The sequence below is a fragment of the Haliotis rufescens genome, unplaced genomic scaffold, assembly GCF_023055435.1.
Source record: "Haliotis rufescens isolate VD_foot unplaced genomic scaffold, xgHalRufe1.0.p SCAF_66, whole genome shotgun sequence".
NCBI classification, from domain to species: domain Eukaryota; kingdom Metazoa; phylum Mollusca; class Gastropoda; order Lepetellida; family Haliotidae; genus Haliotis; species Haliotis rufescens.
The window spans coordinates 1,084,734-1,111,024 of record NW_025964357.1 but is presented as its reverse complement, the minus strand read 5'-3'; the positions used below and the strand labels follow the sequence as shown (position 1 = coordinate 1,111,024).

At 46.7% G+C, this 26,291-nt stretch overlaps 1 protein-coding gene across 2 annotated transcripts in view; it reads left to right on the top strand.

Moving 5' to 3' along the window:
* The window catches only part of LOC124125448 (dual 3',5'-cyclic-AMP and -GMP phosphodiesterase 11-like), a 234,297-nt gene extending 211,623 nt beyond the window's left edge, over window positions 1-22,674 (top strand). For both annotated transcript variants that reach the window (XM_048387137.1, XM_048387136.1), the window contains 6 exons: window positions 1,785-1,885; window positions 2,455-2,532; window positions 2,802-2,865; window positions 13,746-13,820; window positions 15,358-15,441; window positions 16,522-22,674. In XM_048387137.1, the coding sequence (XP_048243094.1) occupies window positions 1,785-1,885; window positions 2,455-2,532; window positions 2,802-2,865; window positions 13,746-13,820; window positions 15,358-15,441; window positions 16,522-16,689 (570 nt within the window). In that variant the 3' untranslated portion in view covers window positions 16,690-22,674. The remainder of the gene's footprint in view (window positions 1-1,784; window positions 1,886-2,454; window positions 2,533-2,801; window positions 2,866-13,745; window positions 13,821-15,357; window positions 15,442-16,521) is intronic.
* Window positions 22,675-26,291: the final 3,617 nt, after the last annotated feature.

Here is a 26,291-nt window from a genome sequence, read left to right as displayed (position 1 = left end):
TTTGCGTACTTCAGTACGGATTTGTTGACATGGTATTCCCGGTGTTTCGTGCTCACGGTAATGTCTTTCCATGGGGGAAAAAAACATCCAAACTCATAATTCGTGTATAATGCGCACCCCCTTCTACACAGCTGTGTTTTTTCGAAAAAAAGTGCGCACTATACTCAAGAAAATACGGTATACAGTGTAGCTATACAGTTGTGGGGGGAATATACAGTGTAGCAATACAGTAGTTGGGGAATATACAGTGTAGGGATACAGAAATGGGGAGAATATGCTGTCTAGCAATACAGTAGTAGGCGAATATGCTGTGTAGCTATGAAAAATAGGGGGAATAAACAGTGTAGCAATACAATTGTGGGAGGAACATACAGTGTAGCAATACAGTAGTGGGGGAATATACAGTGTAGCAATACAGTAGTGGGGGAATATACAGTGTAGCAATACAGTAGTGGGGGAATATACAGTGTAGCAATGCAGTAGTTGGGGAATATACAGTGTAGCGATACAGAAGTTGGGAGAATGTGCTGTGTAGCAATACAGTAGTGGGCGAATATGCTGTGTAGCAATACAAAATAGGGGGAATATACAGTGTAGCAATTCAGTTGTGGGGGGAATATACAGTGTAGCAATTCAGTTGTGGGGGGAATATACAGTGTAGCAATACAGTAGTTGGGGGAATATACAGTGTAGCAATGCAGTAGTTGGGGAATATACAGTGTAGTGATACAGAAGTGAGGAGAAAGTGCTGTGTAGCAATACAGTAGTGGGCGAATATGCTGTGTAGCAATACAAAATAGGGGGAATATACAGTGTAGCAATTCAGTTGTCGGGGGAATATACATTGTAGCAATTCAGTTGTGGGGGTAATATACAGTGTAGCAATTCAGTTGTGGGTGGAATATACAGTGTAGCAATACAGTAGTGGGGTGGAATATACAGTGTAGCCTTACAGTAGCGGGCGAATATGCTGTGTAGCAATACAATATAGGGGGAATATACAGTGTAGCAATACAGTAGTGGGGGGAATATACAGTGTAGCAAAACAGTTGTTGGGGGATAGTGGAATATACAGTGTAGCGATACAGTTGTGAGGGAATATACAGTGTAGCAATGCAGTAGTGGGGGAACATACAGTGTAGCAATACAGAAGTGGGCCAATATGCTGTGAAGCAATACAGTAGTGGGGGAATATACAGTGTAGCAATACAATATAGGGGAAATATACAGTGTAGCAATACAGTTTTGGGGGAATATTCAGTGTAGCAATACAGGTGGGGGAATACACAGTGTAGCAATACAATATAGGGGGAATATACTGTGTAGCAATACAGTTGTGGGGGGAATATACAGTGTAGCAATTCAGTTGTCGGGGGAATATACAGTGTAGCAATACAGTTGTGGGGGGAATATAAAGTGTAGCAATACAGTTGTGGGGGGAATATACAGTGTAGCAATACAGTAGTTGGGGAATATGCTGTGTAGCTATTCTGTTATGGGGGGAATGTTCTTTGTCGCAATACAGTTTGCAGAAGTATTGTGTTGAATGTACCATGAAATGCAGATTTTTTTCCTTGCCACAAATCTGCTATATACGAGATATAGATGAATAAACTGGTGAAGATGATAACTGATTTTTGTTAAGGTACTTTTGTAAAGTACTATTTGAGAATAGAATAAGTGTTTGTGTGATGTGAATACTGTTGAGTATGTGTGCTGTCAGATCAGTGCTTCAGATTTTGTAAGTCATTACCTGTTTACCATCCAGTGTTTCTCTGTTTCAGGGTAATGATATTCTGTGTAATGTATCACAAAATGAGTATGAAGAAATCCTTCAGATGTTGGAGAGTGCTATACTATCAACAGACCTGGCTCTTTACTTCAGGTAAGCAGCATGCCTCCTTAATTCAGGTAGGTGAAGAGAACTTGCACTTTATTTCATGTACTACTATAATATAGACATATGAAATGCATATAAATTATTGTGTTCACATGTAATAAACAGTGTTTTTATTACATATTTATCTGTGACATATTCATTACCTAAAGCATGCTGATGCTGCTGCACAATTTTACCCTATCAATGGATTCTCATTCTCAGCTTCCTGGTGAGTGTACAGCTGAAGCTGCCTATTAAGGCGCCAGAAGGTTAGCATTCACATTACCGTCTCATCCTACCCATTCATTGCTGGGTGAACAGAGGCATATGTCAGACAAATGACTTATCTAATGAAACACCATGTGTAACCTGTTCCTCAATGACATGGCCAAAGCCCGAGAAATCCTCAGTAGTCAAGCTTGCTGAATCCAGTCACCCCTCCACCTGCTCTTTGCAACCACTGTGTTTTAGCTTCACCTGAGTTGTGACCATGTACCGCAATATAACACTTTGCATTTTCTTAAGCTATATATATATATATATATATATATACACCTATACCTATCACTCTTCAGGTATCGCGGACAATTCTTTGAGCTGGTGAAGACTGACAAAGCTGACTGGAACAATGATGGGCATAGAGATTTACTCAGGTATGTCCTGTGTTGTTATGTCTTTCAGTGACTGCACCATATAGCATACTGTGGTACTGTGGTACTGTTGGTAGCAAGTATCACTAACTGGCCCAATGCTAGAAGCTTAGATTTAGATAGACTAGCTGTTTCAAATGGGGCAAATTGTTTCCCAACCCTGAACATTAACATTGTACACCAGAAAAAAAGTTATGTTGTTCTACACATCTGTAGTGTCTGTACTGTATTCTAAATCATTGAGTTTACAGTACAGGTTTTGTGTGCTTCAGGTCAATGATGATGACTGCCTCAGATGTTGCAGCCATTGCCAAACCATGGGAGGTGCAGAGGAAGGTAAGAGTATAATTCCCCTAAAATAACCTGTGTGTGCTGGCCGGGTGTGTCTGTTATATCCCGTGTGCTGGCCGAGTATGTCTGTTACATCCCTGTGTGCTGGCCGAGTGTGTCTGTTACATCCCCTGTGTGCTGGCCGGGTGTGTCTGTTACATCCCCTGTGTGCTGGCCGAGTGTGTCTGTTACATCCCCTGTGTGCTGGCCGGGTGTGTCTGTTACATCCCCTGTGTGCTGGCCGAGTGTGTCTGTTACATCCCCTGTCTGCTGGCTTAGTGTGTCTGTTACATCCCCTGTGTGCTGGCCGAGTGTGTCTGTTACATCCCCTGTGTGCTGGCCAAGTGTGTCTGTTACATCCCCTGTGTGCTGGCCAAGTGTGTCTGTTACATCCCCTGTGTGCTGGCCGAGTGTGTCTGTTACATCCCCTGTGTGCTGGCTTAGTGTGTCTGTTACATCCCCTGTGTGCTGGCCAGGTGTGTCTGTTACATCCCCTGTGTGCTGGCCGAGTGTGTCTGTAACATCCCCTGTGTGCTGGCCGAGTGTGTCTGTTACATCCCCTGTGTGCTGGCCAAGTGTGTCTGTTACATCCCCTGTGTGCTGGCCGGCATGTGTCTGTTACATCCCCTGTATGCTGGCTGATTGTGTCTGTTACATCCCCTGTGTGCTGGCCGAGTGTGTCTGTTACATCCCCTGTGTGCTGGCCGAGTGTGTCTGTTACATCCCCTGTGTGCTGGCCGAGTGTGTCTGTTACATCCCCTGTGTGCTGGCCGAGTGTGTCTGTTACATCCCCTGTGTGCTGGCCGAGTGTGTCTGTTACATCCCCTGTGTGCTGGCCAAGTGTGTCTGTTACATCCCCTGTGTGCTGGCCGAGTGTGTCTGTTACATCCCCTGTGTGCTGGCCGAGTGTGTCTGTTACATCCCCTGTGTGCTGGCCAGGTGTGTCTGTTACATCCCCTGTGTGCTGGCCGGGTGTGTCTGTTACATCCCCTGTGTGCTGGCCGAGTGTGTCTGTTACATCCCCTGTGTGCTGGCCGAGTGTGTCTGTTACATCCCCTGTGTGCTGGCCGAGTGTGTCTGTTACATCCCCTGTGTGCTGGCCGAGTGTGTCTGTTACATCCCCTGTGTGCAGGCCGAGTGTGTCTGTTACATCCCCTGTGTGCTGGCTTAGTGTGTCTGTTACATCCCCTTTGTGCTGGCCGATTGTGTCTGTAACATCCCCGTGTGCTGGTTAAGTGTGTCTGTTACATCCCCTGTGTGCTGGCCGAGTGTGTCTGTTACATCCCCCGTGTGCTGGCCGGGTGTGTCTGTTACATCCCCTGTGTGCTGGCCAAGTGTGTCTGTTACATCCCCCGTGTGCTGACTTAGTGTGTCTGTTACATCCCCTGTGTGCTGGCCAAGTGTGTCTGTTACATCCCCTGTGTGCTGGCCGAGTGTGTCTGTTACATCCCCTTTGTGCTGGCCGAGTGTGTCTGTTACATCCCCTGTGTGCTGGCCGAGAGTGTGTCTGTTACATCCCCTGTGTGCTGGCCGGGTGTGTCTGTTACATCCCCTGTGTGCTGGCCGAGTGTGTCTGTTACATCCCCTGTGTGCTGGCCGGGTGTGTCTGTTACATCCCCTATGTGCTGGCCGAGTGTGTCTGTTACATCCCCTGTGTGCTGGCCGGGTGTGTCTGTTACATCCCCTGTGTGCTGGCCAAGTGTGTCTGTTACATCCCCTGTGTGCTGGCTGAGTGTGTCTGTTACATCCCCTGTGTGCTGGCCGAGTGTGTCTGTTACATCCCCTGTGTGCTGTCCAAGTGTGTCTGTAACATCCCCGTGTGCTGGCCGAGTGTGTCTGTTACATCCCCTGTGTGCTGCCGAGTGTGTCTGTTACATCCCCTGTATGCTGGCCGGGTGTGTCTGTTACATCCCCTGTGTGCTGGCTGAGTGTGTCTGTTACATCCCCTGTGTGCTGGCCGGGTGTGTCTGTTACATCCCCTTTGTGCTGGCCGATTGTGTCTGTTACATCCCCTGTGTGCTGCCGAGTGTGTCTGTTACATCCCCTGTGTGCTGGCCGGGTGTGTCTGTTACATCCTGTGTGTGCTGGCTGAGTGTGTCTGTTACATCCCCTGTGTGCTGGCCGAGTGTGTCTGTTACATCCCCTGTGTGCTGGCTTAGTGTGTCTGTTACATCCCCTGTGTGCTGGCCGAGTGTGTCTGTTACATCCCCTGTGTGCTGGCCGAGTGTGTCTGTTACATCCCCTGTGTGCTGGCTGAGTGTGTCTGTTACATCCCCTGTGTGCTGGCCAAGTGTGTCTGTTACATCCCCTGTGTGCTGGCCGAGTGTGTCTGTTACATCCCCTGTGTGCTGGCCAAGTGTGTCTGTTACATCCCCTGTGTGCTGGCCGGCATGTGTCTGTTACATCCCCTGTATGCTGGCTGATTGTGTCTGTTACATCCCCTGTGTGCTGGCCGAGTGTGTCTGTTACATCCCCTGTGTGCTGGCCGAGTGTGTCTGTTACATCCCCTGTGTGCTGGCCGAGTGTGTCTGTTACATCCCCTGTGTGCTGGCCGAGTGTGTCTGTTACATCCCCTGTGTGCTGGCCGAGTGTGTCTGTTACATCCCCTGTGTGCTGGCCAAGTGTGTCTGTTACATCCCCTGTGTGCTGGCCGAGTGTGTCTGTTACATCCCCTGTGTGCTGGCCGAGTGTGTCTGTTACATCCCCTGTGTGCTGGCCAGGTGTGTCTGTTACATCCCCTGTGTGCTGGCCGGGTGTGTCTGTTACATCCCCTGTGTGCTGGCCGAGTGTGTCTGTTACATCCCCTGTGTGCTGGCCGAGTGTGTCTGTTACATCCCCTGTGTGCTGGCCGAGTGTGTCTGTTACATCCCCTGTGTGCTGGCCGAGTGTGTCTGTTACATCCCCTGTGTGCAGGCCGAGTGTGTCTGTTACATCCCCTGTGTGCTGGCTTAGTGTGTCTGTTACATCCCCTTTGTGCTGGCCGAGTGTGTCTGTAACATCCCCGTGTGCTGGTTGAGTGTGTCTGTTACATCCCCTGTGTGCTGGCCGAGTGTGTCTGTTACATCCCCCGTGTGCTGGCCGGGTGTGTCTGTTACATCCCCTGTGTGCTGGCCAAGTGTGTCTGTTACATCCCCCGTGTGCTGACTTAGTGTGTCTGTTACATCCCCTGTGTGCTGGCCAAGTGTGTCTGTTACATCCCCTGTGTGCTGGCCGAGTGTGTCTGTTACATCCCCTTTGTGCTGGCCGAGTGTGTCTGTTACATCCCCTGTGTGCTGGCCGAGAGTGTGTCTGTTACATCCCCTGTGTGCTGGCCGGGTGTGTCTGTTACATCCCCTGTGTGCTGGCCGAGTGTGTCTGTTACATCCCCTGTGTGCTGGCCGGGTGTGTCTGTTACATCCCCTATGTGCTGGCCGAGTGTGTCTGTTACATCCCCTGTGTGCTGGCCGGGTGTGTCTGTTACATCCCCTGTGTGCTGGCCAAGTGTGTCTGTTACATCCCCTGTGTGCTGGCTGAGTGTGTCTGTTACATCCCCTGTGTGCTGGCCGAGTGTGTCTGTTACATCCCCTGTGTGCTGTCCAAGTGTGTCTGTAACATCCCCGTGTGCTGGCCGAGTGTGTCTGTTACATCCCCTGTGTGCTGCCGAGTGTGTCTGTTACATCCCCTGTATGCTGGCCGGGTGTGTCTGTTACATCCCCTGTGTGCTGGCTGAGTGTGTCTGTTACATCCCCTGTGTGCTGGCCGGGTGTGTCTGTTACATCCCCTTTGTGCTGGCCGATTGTGTCTGTTACATCCCCTGTGTGCTGCCGAGTGTGTCTGTTACATCCCCTGTGTGCTGGCCGGGTGTGTCTGTTACATCCTGTGTGTGCTGGCTGAGTGTGTCTGTTACATCCCCTGTGTGCTGGCCGAGTGTGTCTGTTACATCCCCTGTGTGCTGGCTTAGTGTGTCTGTTACATCCCCTGTGTGCTGGCCGAGTGTGTCTGTTACATCCCCTGTGTGCTGGCCGAGTGTGTCTGTTACATCCCCTGTGTGCTGGCCGGGTGTGTCTGTTACATCCCCTGTGTGCTGGCCAAGTGTGTCTGTTACATCCCCTGTGTGCTGGCTGAGTGTGTCTGTTACATCCCCTGTGTGCTGGCCGAGTGTGTCTGTTACATCCCCTGTGTGCTGTCCAAGTGTGTCTGTAACATCCCCTGTGTGCTGGCCGAGTGTGTCTGTTACATCCCCTGTGTGCTGCCGAGTGTGTCTGTTACATCCCCTGTGTGCTGGCTGAGTGTGTCTGTTACATCCCCTGTGTGCTGGCTGAGTGTGTCTGTTACATCCCCTGTGTGCTGGCCGGGTGTGTCTGTTACATCCCCTTTTTGCTGGCCGATTGTGTCTGTTACATCCCCTGTGTGCTGCCGAGTGTGTCTGTTACATCCCCTGTGTGCTGGCCGGGTGTGTCTGTTACATCCTGTGTGTGCTGGCTGAGTGTGTCTGTTACATCCCCTGTGTGCTGGCCGAGTGTGTCTGTAACATCCCCGTGTGCTGGCCAAGTGTGTCTGTTACATCCCCTGTGTGCTGGCCGAGTGTGTCTGTTACATCCCCTGTGTGCTGGCCGAGTGTGTCTGTTACATCCCCTGTGTGCTGGCCGGGTGTGTCTGTTACATCCCCTGTGTGCTGGCCAAGTGTGTCTGTTACATCCCCTGTGTGCTGGCTTAGTGTGTCTGTTACATCCCCTGTGTGCTGGCCAAGTGTGTCTGTTACATCCCCTGTGTGCTGGCCGAGTGTGTCTGTTACATCCCCTTTTATGCTGGCCGAGTGTGTCTGTTACATCCCCTGTGTGCTGGCCGAGTGTGTCTGTTACATCCCCTGTGTGCTGGCCGGGTGTGTCTGTTACATCCCCTGTGTGCTGGCTGAGTGTGTCTGTTACATCCCCTGTGTGCTGGCCGGGTGTGTCTGTTACATCCCCTGTGTGCTGGCCGAGTGTGTCTGTTACATCCCCTGTGTGCTGGCCGGGTGTGTCTGTTACATCCCCTGTGTGCTGGCCGAGTGTGTCTGTTACATCCCCTGTGTGCTGGCTTAGTGTGTCTGTTACATCCCCTGTGTGCTGGCTTAGTGTGTCTGTTACATCCCCTGTGTGCTGGCCAAGTGTGTCTGTTACATCCCCTGTGTGCTGGCTGAGTGTGTCTGTTACATCCCCTGTGTGCTGTCCAAGTGTGTCTGTAACATCCCCGTGTACTGGCCGAGTGTGTCTGTTACATCCCCTGTGTGCTGCCGAGTATGTCTGTTACATCCCCTGTGTGCTGGCCGAGTGTGTCTGTTACATCCCCTGTGTGCTGGCTGATTGTGTCTGTTACATCCCCTGTGTGCTGGCCGGGTGTGTCTGTTATATCCCCTGTGTGCTGGCTGAGTGTGTCTGTTACATCCCCTGTGTGCTGGCCGGGTGTGTCTGTTACATCCCCTTTGTGCTGGCCGATTGTGTCTGTTACATCCCCTGTGTGCTGCCGAGTGTGTCTGTTACATCCCCTGTGTGCTGGCCGGGTGTGTCTGTTACATCCTGTGTGTGCTGGCTGAGTGTGTCTGTTACATCCCCTGTGTGCTGGCCGAGTGTGTCTGTTACATCCCCTTTGTGCTGGCTTAGTGTGTCTGTTACATCCCCTGTGTGCTGGCCGAGTGTGTCTGTTACATCCCCTGTCTGCTGGCTTAGTGTGTCTGTTACATCCCCTGTGTGCTGGCCGAGTGTGTCTGTTACATCCCCTGTGTGCTGGCTTAGTGTGTCTGTTACATCCCCTGTGTGCTGGCTGAGTGTGTCTGTTACATACCCTGTGTGCTGCTGAGTGTGTCTGTAACATCCCCTGTGTGCTGGCTTAGTGTGTCTGTTACATCCCCTGTGTGCTGGCTGAGTGTGTCTGTTACATACCCTGTGTGCTGCTGAGTGTGTCTGTAACATCCCCGTGTGCTGGCCGAATGTGTGCTCGCTGAGTGTGTCTGTTACCTGACCTTTACACATGGTTTGATGGAAGGACTACATTTTACCCTGCTTATTTCTATGGTTCTCATGTTTGTCATCGCTTCACTCCCAATTGTCAGACTTCCCAATTGTCCGACGTGCCAGGCATCAGACAGGTCAGTGAAGTGTACCAGTATCACTGCCTTGTCTTACCTATGCCTACTTTATTGATGAGCATCTCCCAACGGTGAGCAGAGTAAGATACTCCAACTCGTTAGGTGGTACAGAAGAACCAGATTATGATTGTGTCCAATAAGTTGTGTTTGATCTGTGCCCAGCTGCTTGTGTAGTGTATCGCTGAAAAAGCTGCTCCATAGAACATAAGCAGTCGGGCAAAGATCAAACACAACTTATTGGACTCAGTATATGTTTATAAATTGTTTGACCTTTAATAGAAAATATTTTGCATTCTTCTCAAGTGAATTAAATGCTAGAAAGAATAAAAAAGCATTAAAATACATAATCAATATTATTAAAATGGCTGTGAAATTTGGGCATACGAAAATATGAACATAATTGAAAAGACTCATTTTAAATTCCTTAAACTAAATCTATAGAGAACTAGGTAGAATACCTTTATCGATTTATGCTGCTAAATGGGTTGTTAGTTTTTGGCATAAACTGCACCAAAATTATCACAACTGATCTATACGTTTGCTCATTTGCATATTTTATCTAACAATGAACAAAATGCCTGGATAAGAAATGTGAGGCAAATACTGAGTGACTGTGGTTTGTACTACGTATTGTATGACCCACCAAGTGTCTCCAGCCAGTGGCTAACTGCTCACATAGAAAAAAAACATTAAGAGATCAGCTATATCAAAATTGGAGATCTGACTTTGAGAGAAGTTCAAAAGGATATAATTATAAATATTTAATAGATATACCATCATTTGGAATCTTTCTTCTCCCATCTTTACAAATTTATTATCCTATTGTGAAACATGGAACCTGTACATGTGTTTGTTGAAGTTGGCCGTTTGCATGTAGAGATAGAGAACTTAGGACATTTTAGGAATTTAACTTTGTATATCACCAACTATAGCCGATGAATTCCACTACCTATTTAAATGTGAAGTGTTCCGTGAATCTTGATCTAAACTTATCTCAATTAAATATACACAGTTTCCTAATATAATACAACACCAAAAATTGTTGGGTACCAGAACTGTAAAAGAAATCAAGAACCTTTCAAAATTCATATGTGTAATAGATAAGTACCTTTGAGTGTGACTGTATATATGTATGCTTGTTTATGTACGTGATTCTGTTTAAATGTTCATAGACATTTTGAAGAAAATGTTCAAATGTCACCAAATATTTGTACAGTATAACTGTCATCTTGTTCAATATTAATTAATAAAATATTATCAAAATATGTTATGAAACTTTTTCTCTTGTACCACCATGGGTGGGTTTTTTTAAGAAATAAATGATTGATTGATTGACAATCAATGTTTACAGGTCTTTACAATGTTGTCACTTCCCCTTGTGTGCAGTACCTCCACCCTGTGCACTCGAAAAAAAACCCTCATCCGATGGTAGATGACCAGATGGTGGAATCACAAATACGTACATACACCCGCAACTCAAGTGTCAAAACGTGTGGTGTCACCCTGGACAAGTGACTTAGTTCAAATGTGCCTCTGTTCACCCAGGAGGGAATGGGTGCCCAATATATGAGGTGGCTGTAAAAACCCTCTAGAGCCCGTAGGCGGCTTGTGTTGTATACTCCCCATGGAGTTGAAAATGATAACTGGAATGCAAATGGATCCACTGGTCAGGGAACAAATTAAAAAAATACATTTGATCAGATACAAGTACCTGGGTCCCTGCAGGTTATAAATGTATAATAATAATTATAATATAATAATAATCTTCACTGGGGTTTTGCCAGTAATTATCAGTAATATATGTAACTCTATAATTGTTGAACTTTAGACATATTAATAAGAAATTAGACTCATCCTCGATAACATCAATGTTAAATGTTGTTTACAAAGATCACAATATCTACAATACCAATATCAGGTTTACTTTTAACACTCCAAACTTCACACTCATAACACGTTGTGAAAGTTACGAATGGATCAAATAATTGACATGTCTTTAACGTAAAATTACACAACTTTATATTTAATACAAGACATTCATGACCTTAAGACCTTTACGCATGAACTCATGTTCGCATACAGAAAAGTGACATAATTCATTCATCACTGCTAGCTCTTTACAATTTACAAGCCACTTTTCCCCATTACGTAAGAGACCTCTGTTTATGAAGAATCATCACATTTTCCATTTAATCCAAGGGTTTCTATAGTCCTGGAAATCACAGTTTCCCATATCAGCACCCTAACCTCTTCAGAGTTGTTGAACTGGTTCCAGAGATTGAGAAGTCAGAAGGTGCTAAGTTGGCCAGATAGACTCTGGTGCTGCTCCCCCACCCAGGAAGGTGTACAGACAGTCTGAGGGAGATTGCTGCTCCCCCACCAAGGGAGGTGTACAGACAGTCTGAGGGGAGGCTGCTGCTCCCCCACCCAGGAAGGTGTACAGACAGTCTGAGGGAGATTGCTGCTCCCCCACCAAGGGAGGTGTACAGACAGTCTGAGGGGAGGCTGCTGCTCCCCCACCCAGGAAGGTGTACAGACAGTCTGAGGGAGGGGGCTGCTCCCCCACCCAGGGAGGTGTACAGACAGTCTGAGGGAGGGTGCTGCTCCCCCACCCAGGGAGGTGTACAGACAGTCTGAGGGAGGCTGCTGCTCCCCCACCCAGGAAGATGTACAGACAGTCTGAGGGAGGCTGCTGCTCCCCCACCAAGGGAGGTGTACAGACAGTCTGAGGGGAGGCTGCTGCTCCCCCACCCAGGAAGGTGTACAGACAGTCTGAGGGAGACTGCTGCTCCCCCACCCAGGGAGGTGTACAGACAGTCTGAGGGGAGGCTGCTGCTCCCCCACCCAGGAAGGTGTACAGACAGTCTGAGGGAGAATGCTGCTCCTCCACCCAGGAAGGTGTACAGACAGTCTGAGGGAGGCTGCTGCTCCCCCACCCAGGGAGGTGTACAGACAGTCTGAGGGAGGCTGCTGCTCCCCCACCAAGGGAGGTGTAAAGACAGTCTGAGGGAGATTGCTGCTCCCCCACCCAAGGAGGTGTACAGACAGTCTGAGGGAGGCTGCTGCTCCCCCACCCAGGGAGATGTACAGACAGTCTGAGGGAGGCTGCTGCTCCCCCACCCAGGGAGGTGTAAAGACAGTCTGAGGGAGATTGCTGCTCCCCCACCCAGGGAGGTGTACAGACAGTCTGAGGGAGGCTGCTGCTCCCCCACCCAGGGAGGTGTACAGACAGTCTGAGGGAGGGTGCTGCTCCCCCACCCAGGGAGGTGTACAGACAGTCTGAGGGGAGGGTGCTGCTCTCCCACCCAGGGAGGTGTACAGACAGTCTGAGGGAGGCTGCTGCTCCCCCACCCAGGGAGGTGTACAGACAGTCTGAGGGAGGCTGCTGCTCCCCCACCAAGGGAGGTGTACAGACAGTCTGAGGGGAAGCTGCTGCTCCCCCACCCAGGGAGGTGTACCGACAGTCTGAGGGAGGGTGCTGCTCCTCCACCCAGGAAGGTGTACAGACAGTCTGAGGGAGGCTGCTGCTCCCCCACCCAGGAAGGTGTACAGACAGTCTGAGGGGAGACTGCTGCTCCCCCACCCAGGAAGGTGTACAGACAGTCTGAGGGGAGGCTGCTGCTCCCCCACCCAGGAAGGTGTACAGACAGTCTGAGGGAGGGTGCTGCTCCCCCACCCAGGGAGGTGTACAGACAGTCTGAGGGGAGACTGCTGCTCCCCTACCCAGGGAGATGTACAGACAGTCTGAGGGAGGCTGCTGCTCCCCCACCCAGGAAGGTGTACAGACAGTCTGAGGGAGGCTGCTGCTCCCCCACCCAGGAAGGTGTACAGACAGTCTGAGGGAGACTGCTGCTCCCCCACCCAGGAAGGTGTACAGACAGTCTGAGGGAGGGTGCTGCTCCCCCACCCAGGGAGGTGTACAGACAGTCTGAGGGAGATTGCTGCTCCCCCACCCAGGGAGGTGTACAGACAGTCTGAGGGGAGGCTGCTGCTCCCCCACCCAGGAAGGTGTACAGACAGTCTGAGGGAGGGTGCTGCTCCCCCACCCAGGAAGGTGTACAGACAGTCTGAGGGAGGCTGCTGCTCCCCCACCCAGGAAGGTGTACAGACAGTCTGAGGGAGGGTGCTGCTCCCCCACCCAGGAAGGTGTACACACAGTCTGAGGGAGGCTGCTGCTCCCCCACCCAGGAAGGTGTACAGACAGTCTGAGGGAGGGTGCTGCTCCCCCACCCAGGAAGGTGTACAGACAGTCTGAGGGAGGCTGCTGCTCCCCCACCCAGGAAGGTGTACAGACAGTCTGAGGGGAGACTGCTGCTCCCCTACCCAGGGAGATGTACAGACAGTCTGAGGGGAGACTGCTGCTCCCCCACCCAGGAAGGTGTACAGACAGTCTGAGGGAGGCTGCTGCTCCCCCACCCAGGAAGGTGTACAGACAGTCTGAGGGAGGCTGCTGCTCCCCCACCCAGGAAGGTGTACAAACAGTCTGAGGGAGACTGCTGCGTCTGAAAGAGAAGTTGTGCACTGGGCAGAAGACTACTTGAATTTTGGGATGCAGTTGGACATTTGCTCAAGCTGGGTTGAACAATAATGATTTGGTTTCTGTCATTTGTGTAGGGCTGTTCCACTTTACAAGAAGGTAAACAAGGAACAATTACCGGTACTAGTGCACTCAACCTTACCCAAGCCTGGTATAAGCCGTCTGACAATTGGGAGGGTACCTTGTCATCATATGTGTTTTTGTAATCAAACTCTTTAAAAAGACTTAACCAATATGTGTTAACAGGTTGCAGAGCTAGTTGCTAGTGAATTCTTTGAACAAGGAGATATTGAGAGATCAGAGCTGAAGATAGAGCCTATGGTAATGTATTAAGAACAGACTTTCACTGTGTATAGTTTCCCTGGTACACATACCTTTGTCACCTGAGGGAATGCTGTATGTTATAAATTGTAAACTTTCATCAATTGTTATGCCCCAGGAATATAATGTAGGGTGTATCGCTATCAGCATGTCCATCTGCCCTTCCTTCCATCCATCAATCCATCCATCCGTCCATCCATCTGTCCATCCAGTTCTTTTCTGGAGAAGCCCTCCCAACCAATCACTAATCCTTATCGTCATTAAACCTTGCAAACACAGCACCAATGATGACCCTAATTTTTTAAATGGTTTAAAATCCAATTTTCGGTTTTATTGCCATTACTCAACTATTTTTGTTCAAAATGTAATACAATTTGGTGTATGTTTAGTAGTAGGACTCATCACTAATGTTCTGTTTTACACAGTATTTCATATTTTGACCTCGTTTTGACCATGCTCTTAAATTCTCTCAAAATGCATACTTAGCTCTCTAAATTCTGTAAATTGCTTCACTGAGGAACTGAACTTTTGCAAGTAAAAGTTTTCTTTGGATGATAACAATCTTATTTAATTATTTTCAAATCGTTTGATTTTTGTCCTCAGTATTTATACTGAAAACATTTGCATATGAATGCTGATAGAAGTGGCACTAATTTTTTATATATATTTTGTTATTTTATGGAAACATTTTTGACTATGACCAAGTTGAGGGTGTGGTTTGTTTCTCCGTGAAACTTTGTATACAAATCAACTAGATGTGGCATAATGAATACCAGACTTTCCTATACATGTTAAGGTTTTCAAGTTATTGTCCACTGATTTACATAGCTGGCTCTACATATAGAGATGATCTAGGATGGGAACTTGGAATCACCCATTCATGTCTAATGACTGCGTTTTTTGTTATTTTTAGAGAAAGCTAATACTCTCAAAATATTTGACTGTATGTAGTTGCCTTCAGAAAAATATGACAGTCTGATACGACAGCCTAATAATAACATGTTTGCCACACTTTATGCTGCATCCAAATCAACTTCCTGTGTTGGTATGACCTCACGCCTGTGTCTGTGTGACGGATCTGTCATACTGATGATATCCTGCACATAGCTTGTGCAGTGACGTTGTAATTAATATGTTAATTCTGTAAATTGAATGTACATGAGAGTTGATAGCTTTGCATTAAAAATAATGTTCAGAAAATCATACTCTTTTCTTTATTCCGGACTCTGTTTGCTCATAATAGGCCCATCAACAATGGCAAGCAATATTTTAGTTATTGAAGAATGTGCTCAAGTAGCCCCTATATAGTGGATACATTCTCGAGGATAATACACCCTTTTGAAGTCACCTCAGATCATAACTCTTGGTTGGCTTTCACAATCCCATGCGTAGATTGAGTCATCAGGTGAGAGATAACTCAGCTACACTTCACAGCCATCCCCTCAGTAGGAAAGGATGTTGTTGCTTCTGTTGTGCTTCTGTTTTCATCATTTTATGCAAATACTTTTATAAGTGATCTGTGTGGATGTATGCACAGGCGATGATGGACCGGACTCAGAAGGACAAGCTGCCGGCTATGCAAGTGGGCTTCATAGACAACATCTGTATGCCTGTTTATGAGGTTAGTGATGTTGCACCTAAAAGCATTAAGTGTAAAATGGGACATTGCATAAAGATGGTGGACAACAACCATAATAAAACATGGTGTAGCCTGCTGTCAAATGTATGGGTCATTCACACATGGAAGGACCTGCTTTTAATAGTAGGATTCAGGGGCATCACTAGGGGAGGCGTAAATGGACAAGGAGTACAGAAAAGTGTATGTTTAAGCATGTTAATGTAGTCCACTTTTTGTTTAGCACAAAGACAACACACAGATATAAGGAAATACAATCAAGTTGATTTATTAAAGGTGTAACACAGGTAACAAAGATATTTTGTAAAATCCTATATACTTCCCAGATTATATTAACTTTACAGTGGATAAGGTTGAAATCCTTTCTATATGACGTTCACTGTAGGGTGTATAAAGGGGAACCCTTCCCATATGATGTTCACTGCAGGGTGTATAAAGGGGAATCCTTCCCATATGATGTTCACTGCAGGGTGTATAAAGGGGAACCCTTCCCATATGATGTTCACTGCAGGGTGTATAAAGGGGGAACCCTTCCCATATGATGTTCACTGCAGGGTGTATAAAGGGGGAACCCTTCCCATATGATGTTCACTGCAGGGTGTATAAAGGGGGAACCCTTCCCATATGATGTTCACTGCAGGGTGTACAAAGGGGAACCCTTCCCATATGATGTTCACTGCAGGGTGTATAAAGGGGAACCCTTCCCATATGATGTTCACTGCAGGGTGTATAAAGGGGGAACCCTTCCCATATGATGTTCACTGCAGGGTGTATAAAGGGGGAACCCTTCCCATATGATGTTCACTGCAGGGTGTATAAAGGGGGAACCCTTCCCCTAGATGTTCACTGCAGGGTGTATATCGACGCAATTGGGATACAATGATATGTATCAACCAAGTACAGCAAGCATGGGTTGCTGAAGACCTATTCTACCACGGATGTCCATGGGTGTCCCGTATGATGTACACTGCAACATGTATAAGGGTGGAAATCCTTCCCGTATCATGTACATGAGGGAGTCAGAGTGGTCTTGTGTAATGGACAGATGTTGTGTTCTTCTCACAGGCATTCAGTCGTGTATCTGGAAACTTGGATCCTCTCCTGTGTGGCTGTCAAGAGAACCGAGAGCACTGGCAACAGCTAGCAGAGGAACAGAGCAAGAAGCAGATCTCCGAGCAGTCTCCAGAAAACACAGAGAAAGACAAAGATGAAGATGAAGATAGATCCTCCTGACAGTTACTGAAGTGCTGCACTTCCTGAAGTCATCAGCACAAGATCAACCTCATATTTGTGTAGCTAGGTCGACTGGATTGGGAGGCACTTCAACATACTGGTGGCAGACATGAACACACTCAACCAGTGATGTTAGTGTCAGATAGGAGCAACGGTTTTTGTCAATTCTAAACACATGAAGTGATTGGTGATGCCTGCATGACAGTGTGTCCGTGTGGGGCTTGGTCTGATGTTTACATTGGGCATAATTACGGGTAGGACTTGGCCTTGGGAGCAGACAGTGGCCTGCAGCATATCACCAGCAATGTGACATTTGTAACAGGTGAAAGGTTTATGACAGAGTGGACATTTATGTTTTAGACATGTGATATAAAGATGACTTTGAATGATATTTCTCCACTTTTGATATGGATAATCAGTCATTTTAGATATTTTAAAAATTCACTTGACATATGAGAATCAGTTTGTGTATCATCGAAATGTCAATTTGATCAATGTGATGTACTCCCGTCAAACTGTATGGCATCGGTTGTGTGGGATCAGTATCATACTGTGTAGCATCCATATCAGACTGTGTGCTATTCATATCATACTGTGTGGCATCCATATCAGACTATGTACTATTGATATCAGACTGTGCGCTATTCATATCAGACCATGTGATATCATATTAGACTGTGTGATATTTATATCATACTGTGTGATATCCATATCATACTGTGTGCTATCCATATCACACTATGTGGCATCCATATCAGACTGTGTGGTATCCATATCAGACTGTTTGCCATCCATATCAGACTGAGTGATATCCATATCAGGCTGTGTGATATCCATATAAGACTGTGTGATATCCATATAAGACTGTGTGCTATCCATATAAGAAGGATCTGTATTAGACTGTGTGATATCCATATCAGACGGTGTGGTATCCATATCAGACCGTGTGATATCCATATCAGGCAGTGTGATATTCATATCAGACTGTGTGCTATCCATATCAGACTGAAGGATCTGTATCAGACTGTGCGATATCCATATCAGATTGTGTGCTATCCATATCAGACTGTGTGCTATCCATATCAGATTGTGTGATATCCATATCAGACTGTGCGATATCCATATCAGGCTGTGCTATCCAGATCAGACTGTGTGCTATTCATATCAGACGGTGTGATATCCATATCAGACTATGCGATATCCATATCAGGCTGTGCTATCCAGATCAGACTGTGTGCTATTCATATCAGACTGTGTGATATCCATATCAGACTATGCGATATCCATATCAGGCTGTGCTATCCAGATCAGACTGTGTGATATCCATATCAGACTGTGTGATATCCATATCAGACTGTGTGGCATCCATATCAGACTGTGTAATATCCATATCAGACTGTGTGGCATCCATATCAGACTTTGTGTTATCCATATCAGATTGTTTGGCATCCACAATAGACTGTGTGCCATCCATATAAGACTGTGTGCTATTCATATTAGACTGTGTGATATCAATATCAGGCAGTGTGATATCCATATCAGACTGTGTGCTATCCATATCAGACTGTGTGATATCCATATCAGACTGAAGGATCTGTATCAGACCGTGTGATATCCATATCAGACTGTGTGGCATCCATATCAGACTGTGTGGCATCCATATCAGACTGTGTGGCATCCATATCAGACTGTGTGATATCCATATCAGACTGTGTGGCATCCATATCAGACTGTGTGGCATCTATATCAGACTGTGTGATATCCATATCAGACTGTGGCATCCATATCAGACTGTGTGGCATCCATATCAGACTGTGTGGCATCCATATCAGACTGTGTGATATCCATATCAGACTGTGTGGCATCCATATCAGACTGTGTGGCATCCATATCAGACTGTGTTGCATCCATATCAGACTGTGTGCCATCCATATAAGACTGTGTGATATCCATATCAGACTGTGTGCCATCCATATAAGACTGTGTGCTATTCATATCAGACTGTGTGATATCCATATCAGGCAGTGTGGCATCCATATCAGACTGTGATATCCATATCAGATTGTGTGGCATCCATATCAGACTGTGTAATATCAGACTTTGTGGCATCCATATCAGACTGTGTGCCACCCATATAAGACTGTGTGATATCTATATCAGACTGTGTGATATCCATATCAGACAGTGTGGCATCCATATCAGACTGTGATATCCATATCAGATTGTGTGGCATCCATATCAGATTGTGTGGCATCCATATCAGACTGTGTGGCATCCATATCAGACTGTGTGGCATCCATATCAGACTGTGATATCCATATCAGTCTGTGTGCTATCCATATCAGACTGTGTGATATCAGGGTGTGGCAACCATATCAGACTGTGTTGCATCCATATCAGACTGCGTGGCATCCATATCAGACTGTGATATCCATATCAGACTGTGTGATATCCATATCAGTCTGTGTGCTATCCATATCAGACTGTGTGATATCAGAGTGTGGCATCCATATCAGACTGTGTGGCATCCATATCAGACTGTGATATCCATATCAGACTGTGTGATATCCATATCAGTCTGTGTGCCATCCATATCAGACTGTGTGCTATCCATACCAGACTGTGTGGTATCCATATCAGACTGAAGGATCTGTATAAGACTGTGTGATTTCCATATCAGACTGTGTGATATCCATATCAGACTGTGTGCCATCCACATCAGACTGTGTGATATCCATATCAGACTGAAGGATCTGTATAAGACGGTGTGATTTCCACATCAGACTGTGTGATATCCATATCAGACTGAAGGATCTGTATAAGACGGTGTGATTTCCATATCAGACTGTGTGATATCCATATCAGACTGTGTGGCATCTATATTAGACTGTGTGGCATCCCTATCAGACTGTTGGGCATCCATATCAGACTGTGTGCTATTCATATCAGATTGTATGATATCCATATCAGACTGTGTGATATCCACATCAGACTGCGTGATATCCATATCAGACTGTGTTGCATCCATATCAGACTGCGTGGCATCCATATCAGACTGTGATATCCATATCAGACTGTGTGATATCCATATCAGTCTGTGTGCTATCCATATCAGACTGTGTGATATCAGAGTGTGGCATCCATATCAGACTGTGTGGCATCCATATCAGACTGTGTGTTATCCATATCAGATTGTTTGGCATCCACAATAGACTGTGTGCCATCCATATCAGACTGTGTGCTATCCATATCAGACTGTGTGATATCCATATCAGACTGAAGGATCTGTATAAGACTGTGTGATTTCCATATCAGACTGTGTGATATCCATATCAGACTGTGTGCCATCCACATCAGACTGTGTGATATCCATATCAGACTGAAGGATCTGTATAAGACGGTGTGATTTCCACATCAGACTGTGTGATATCCATATCAGACTGAAGGATCTGTATAAGACGGTGTGATTTCCATATCAGACTGTGTGATATCCATATCAGACTGTGTGGCATCTATATCAGACTGTGTGGCATCTATATCAGACTGTGTGTTATCCATATCAGATTGTTTGGCATCCACAATAGACTGTGTGCCATCCATATCAGACTGTGTGCTATCCATATCAGACTGTGTGATATCCATATCAGACTGAAGGATCTGTATAAGACTGTGTGATTTCCATATCAGACTGTGTGATATCCATATCAGAGTGTGTGCCATCCACATCAGACTGTGTGATATCCATATCAGACTGAAGGATCTGTATAAGACGGTGTGATTTCCACATCAGACTGTGTGATATCCATATCAGACTGAAGGATCTGTATAAGACGGTGTGATTTCCATATCAGACTGTGTGATATCCATATCAGACTGTGTGGCATCTATATCAGACTGTGTGGCATCCATATCAGACTGTGTGGCATCCATATCAGACTGTGTGCTATTCATATCAGATTGTATGATATCCATATCAGACTGTGTGATATCCACATCAGACTGTGTGATATCCATATCAGACTGTGTGCTATTCATATCAGACTGTATGATATCCATATCAGACTGTGTGATATCCACATCAGACTGTGTGACATCCATATCAGACTGTGTTGCATCCATATCAGACTGTGTGATATCAGAGTGTTGAAACCATATCAGACTGTGTTGCATCCATATCAGACTGCGTGGCATCCATATCAGACTGTGATATCCATATCAGACTGTGTGATATCCATATCAGACTGTGTGATATCCATATCAGACTGTGTGATATCAGGGTGTGGCAACCATATCAGACTGTGTTGCATCTATATCAGACTGTGTGGCATCCATATCAGACTGTGATATCCATATCAGTCTGTGTGCTATCCATATCAGACTGTGTGATATCAGGGTGTGGCAACCGTATCAGACTGTGTTGCATCCATATCAGACTGCGTGGCATCCATATCAGACTGTGATATCCATATCAGACTGTGTGATATCCATATCAGTCTGTGTGCTATCCATATCAGACTGTGTGATATCAGAGTGTGGCATCCATATCAGACTGTGTGGCATCCATATCAGACTGTGATATCCATATCAGACTGTGTGATATCCATATCAGTCTGTGTGATATCCATATCAGTCTGTGTGATATCCATATCAGTCTGTGTGATATCCATATCAAACTGAGGTCTCTTATATGCCACTGTGTGAGATGTATATCAGACTGTTTCAGATGAATCTGTGCCACTGTGTGAGATGTGTATGAGACTGATACAGTTCGAGATCTGTCAGACAGTAATATGTCCGTATGATGTGTGAATGTTGAGCAACTGAAGTATGCCCCATAGTAAAGCCACTGGACCACATAGTCATCTCTTGAGGTAGATCCAACTGGGAGAAATCTCACGCTGAAATCAACGGTTTGTTATGACTTGCATTTCAAAGCAACTTCAACTGCCTTATTACATGTTGTCACATGATCAGTATGCTGTCAAGGGCAACCGATGTCATGTCAAACAATTTATGTTTGCATTTTGACTATACTGTTAAATGTATTTTATTGCTTTGGAGCTAGGAACAAACTCCACACTAGTGTACAGTTGTACTATTTTGATGTAATTAAGTACCAATGACTTAATGGCCCTATCCATATGATGTTGACCGTTGGACAGGATCCTGTACAACTGACCGTACAATGTTACATAGAAGTCTGTATGTCGTAGTTGTACACTGGCACACTGTAGTGAGTTGTGATCCCAGCTGCCACACGTCCACATGTACTGGACGCTCTGCATACTGTCCTGTGCAGTGCATGCTTCATATACTTAAATGTCAAAGTATCAAAAGTGATTATGACAAGATTATGTATGATGTATCATATGTGAAGTCATCTGTTTTATGCAGTACCAATTATTCAGATTCTAATATGGCATAATATGAAATCCACACAAGTTGTAACCTGGGTTATGTGTTGGTCAGAGCGCTGGTTACTACCCACTGTTTTCATGGCAACAAGTACCTTCCAAATGACAAATGTATGGTTCTTGTTGATGGTGCATTTATTTAGCCTTGAGTCTACTTGTTATATTTATTTGTTTCTTTTTATAGATCACTGACTTGTGAGTAAATACCTGTAAGTGGATGTGTATATTGCTGAACATGTCTATGTTTGTCATTGTGTCAGCCAGCACACACAGGTTACCACACAGAATACTGGTGTGTGAAGAAGTGTGATGGGCTGAACCTATGGATGATAGGCTGAACCTGCATGAAGATGGGTGATGGGCTGTTTGATGTGTGATGGGCTGAACCTATGTGTGATGGGCTGTACCTGCATGAAGATGTGTGATTGGCTGAACCTATGTGTGATAGGCTGAACCTGCATGAAGATGTGTGATTGGCGGAACCTGCATGAAGATGTGTGATGGGCTGAACCTGCATGAAGATGTGTGATGGGCTGAACCTGTTTGAAGATGTGTGATGGGCTGAACCTGTGTGAAGATGTGTGATGGGATGAACCTGTGTGTGAAGATGTGTGATGGGCTGAACCTGTGTGTGATTGGCTGAACCTGTGTGATGGGCTGAACCTGTGTGTGATGGGCTGAACCTGTGTGATGGGCTGAACCTGTGTGAAGATGTGTGATGGGCTGAACCTGTGTGTGATTGGCTGAACCTGTGTGATGGGCTGAACCTGTGTGTGATTGGCTGAACCTGTGTGAAGATGTGTGATGGGCTGAACCTGTGTAAAGATGTGTGATGGGCTGAACCTGTGTGTGAAGATGTGTGATGGGCTGAACCTGTGTGTGATGGGCTGAACCTGTGTGAAGATGTGTGATGGGCTGAACCTGTGTGATCTGCTGAACCTGTGTGTGATGGGCTGAACCTGTGTGAAGATGTGTGATGGGCTGAACCTGTGTGTGAAGATGTGTGATGGGCTGAAACTGTGTGTGTAGATGTGTGATGGGCTGAACCTGTGTGTGATGGGCTGAACCTGTGTGAAGATGTGTGATAAGCTGAACCTGTGTGAAGATGTGTGATGGGCTGAACCTGTGTGTGTAGATGTGTGATGGGCTGAACCTGTGTGTGAAGATGTGTGATGGGCTGAACCTGTGTGTGATGGGCTGAACCTGTGTGAAGATGTGTGATGGGCTGAACCTGTGTGTGTAGATGTGTGATGGGCTGAACCTGTGTGTGATGGGCTGAACCTGTGTGTGATGGGCTGAACCTGTGTGTGAAGATGTGTGATTGGCTGAACCTGTCTGTAGATGTGTGATTGGCTGAACCTGTGTGTGAAGATGTGTGATTGGCTGAACCTGTGTAAAGATGTGTGATGGGCTGAACCTGTGTAAAGATGTGTGATGGGCTGAACCTGTGTGTGATGGGCTGAACCTGTGTGAAGATGTGTGATGGGCTGAACCTGTGTGTGTGTAGATGTGTGATGGGCTGAACCTGTGTGTGATGGGCTGAACCTGTGTGTGGTGGGCTGAACCTGTGTGGAAATGTGTGATGGGCTGAACCTGTGTGTGAAGATGTGTGATGGGCTGAACCTGTGTGTGAAGATGTGTGATGGGCTGAACCTGTGTGTGATGGGCTGAACCTGTGTGTGATGGGCTGAACCTGTGTGTGTAGATGTGTGATGGGCTGAACCTGTGTGTGTAGATGTGTGATGGGCTGAACCTGTGTGTGAAGATGTGTGATGGGCTGAACCTGTGTGTGTAGATGTGTGATGGGCTGAACCTGTGTGTGATGGGCTGAACCTGTGTGTGGTGGGCTGAACCTGTGTGGAAATGTGTGATGGGCTGAACCTGTGTGTGAAGATGTGTGATGGGCTGAACCTGTGTGTGAAGATGTGTGATGGGCTGAACCTATGTGAAGATGTGTGATGGGCTGAACCTGTGTATGTAGATGTGTGATGGGCTGAACCTGTGTGTGATGGGCTGAACCTGTGTGTGAAGATGTGTGATGGGCTGAACCTGTGTGTAGATGTGTGATGGGCTGAACCTGTGTGAAGATGTGTGATTGGCTGAACCTGTGTAAAGATGTGTGATGGGCTGAACCTGTGTAAAGATGTGTGATGGGCTGAACCTGTGTGTGATGGGCTGAACCTGTGTGAAGATGTGTGATGGGCTGAACCTGTGTGTGTAGATGTGTGATGGGCTGAACCTGTGTGTGATGGGCTGAACCTGTGTGTAATGGGCTGAACCTGTGTGGAAATGTGTGATGGGCTGAACCTGTGTGTGAAGATGTGTGATGGGCTGAACCTGTGTGTGAAGATGTGTGATGGGCTGAACCTGTGTGAAGATGTGTGATGGGCTGAACCTGTGTGTGAAGATGTGTGATGGGATGAACCTGTGTGTGAAGATATGTGATGGGCTGGACCTGTGTGTGATGGGCTGAACCTGTGTGTGAACATGTGTGATGGGCTGAACCTGTGTGTGAAGATGTGTGATGGGCTGAACCTGTGTGTGAAGATGTGTGATGGGCTGAACCTGTGTGAAGATGTGTGATGGGCTGAACCTGTGTGAAGATGTGTGATGGGCTGAACCTGTGTGTGAAGATTCGTGATGGGCTGAACCTGTGTGTGAAGATGTGTGATGGGCTGAACCTGTGTGTGATGGGCTGAACCTGTGTGTGAAGATGTGTGATGGGCTGAACCTGTGTGTGAAGATGTGTGATGGGCTGAACCTGTGTGAAGATGTGTGATGGGCTGAACCTGTGTGAAGATGTGTGATGGGCTGAACCTGTGTGAAGATGTGTGATGGGCTGAACCTGTGTGTGAAGATGTGTGATGGGCTGAACCTGTGTGAAGATGTGTGATGGGCTGAACCTGTGTGAAGATGTGTGATGGGCTGAACCTGTGTGAAGATGTGTGATGGGCTGAGCCTGTGTGTGAAGATGTGTGATGGGCTGAACCTGTGTGAAGATGTGTGATGGGCTGAACCTGTGTGAAGATGTGTGATGGGCTGAACCTGTGTGTGAAGATTCGTGATGGGCTGAACCTGTGTGTGAAGATGTGTGATGGGCTGAACCTGTGTGAAGATGTGTGATGGGCTGAACCTGTGTGTGAAGATGTGTGATGGGCTGAACCTGTGTGAAGATGTGTGATGGGCTGAACCTGTGTGAAGATGTGTGATGGGCTGAACCTGTGTGTGAAGATGTGTGATGGGCTGAACCTGTGTGTGAAGATGTGTGATGGGCTGAACCTGTGTGAAGATGTGTGATGGGCTGAACCTGTGTGTGAAGATGTGTGATGGGCTGAACCTGTGTGAAGATGTGTGATGGGCTGAACCTGTGTGAAGATGTGTGATGGGCTGAACCTGTGTGTGAAGATGTGTGATGGGATGAACCTGTGTGTGAAGATATGTGATGGGCTGGACCTGTGTGTGATGGGCTGAACCTGTGTGAAGATGTGTGATGGGCTGGACCTGTGTGTGAAGATATGTGATGGGCTGGACCTGTGTGTGATGGGCTGAACCTGTGTGAAGATGTGTGATGGGATGAACCTGTGTGTGAAGATATGTGATGGGCTGGACCTGTGTGTGATGGGCTGAACCTGTGTGTGAACATGTGTGATGGGCTGAACCTGTGTGTGAAGATGTGTGATGGGCTGAACCTGTGTGAAGATGTGTGATGGGCTGAACCTGTGTGAAGATGTGTGATGGGCTGAACCTGTGTGTGAAGATTCGTGATGGGCTGAACCTGTGTGTGAAGATGTGTGATGGGCTGAACCTGTGTGAAGATGTGTGATGGGATGAACCTGTGTGTGAAGATATGTGATGGGCTGGACCTGTGTGTGATGGGCTGAACCTGTGTGTGAACATGTGTGATGGGCTGAACCTGTGTGTGAAGATGTGTGATGGGCCTAACCTGTGTGTGAAGATGTGTGATGGGCTGAACCTGTGTGAAGATGTGTGATGGGCTGAACCTGTGTGTGATGGGCTGAACCTGTGTGTGATGGGCTGAACCTGTGTGTGAAGATTCGTGATGGGCTGAACCTGTGTGTGAAGATTCGTGATGGGCTGAACCTGTGTGTGAAGATGTGTGATGGGCTGAACCTGTGTGTGAAGATGTGTGATAAGCTGAACCTGTGTGAAGATGTGTGATGGGCTGAA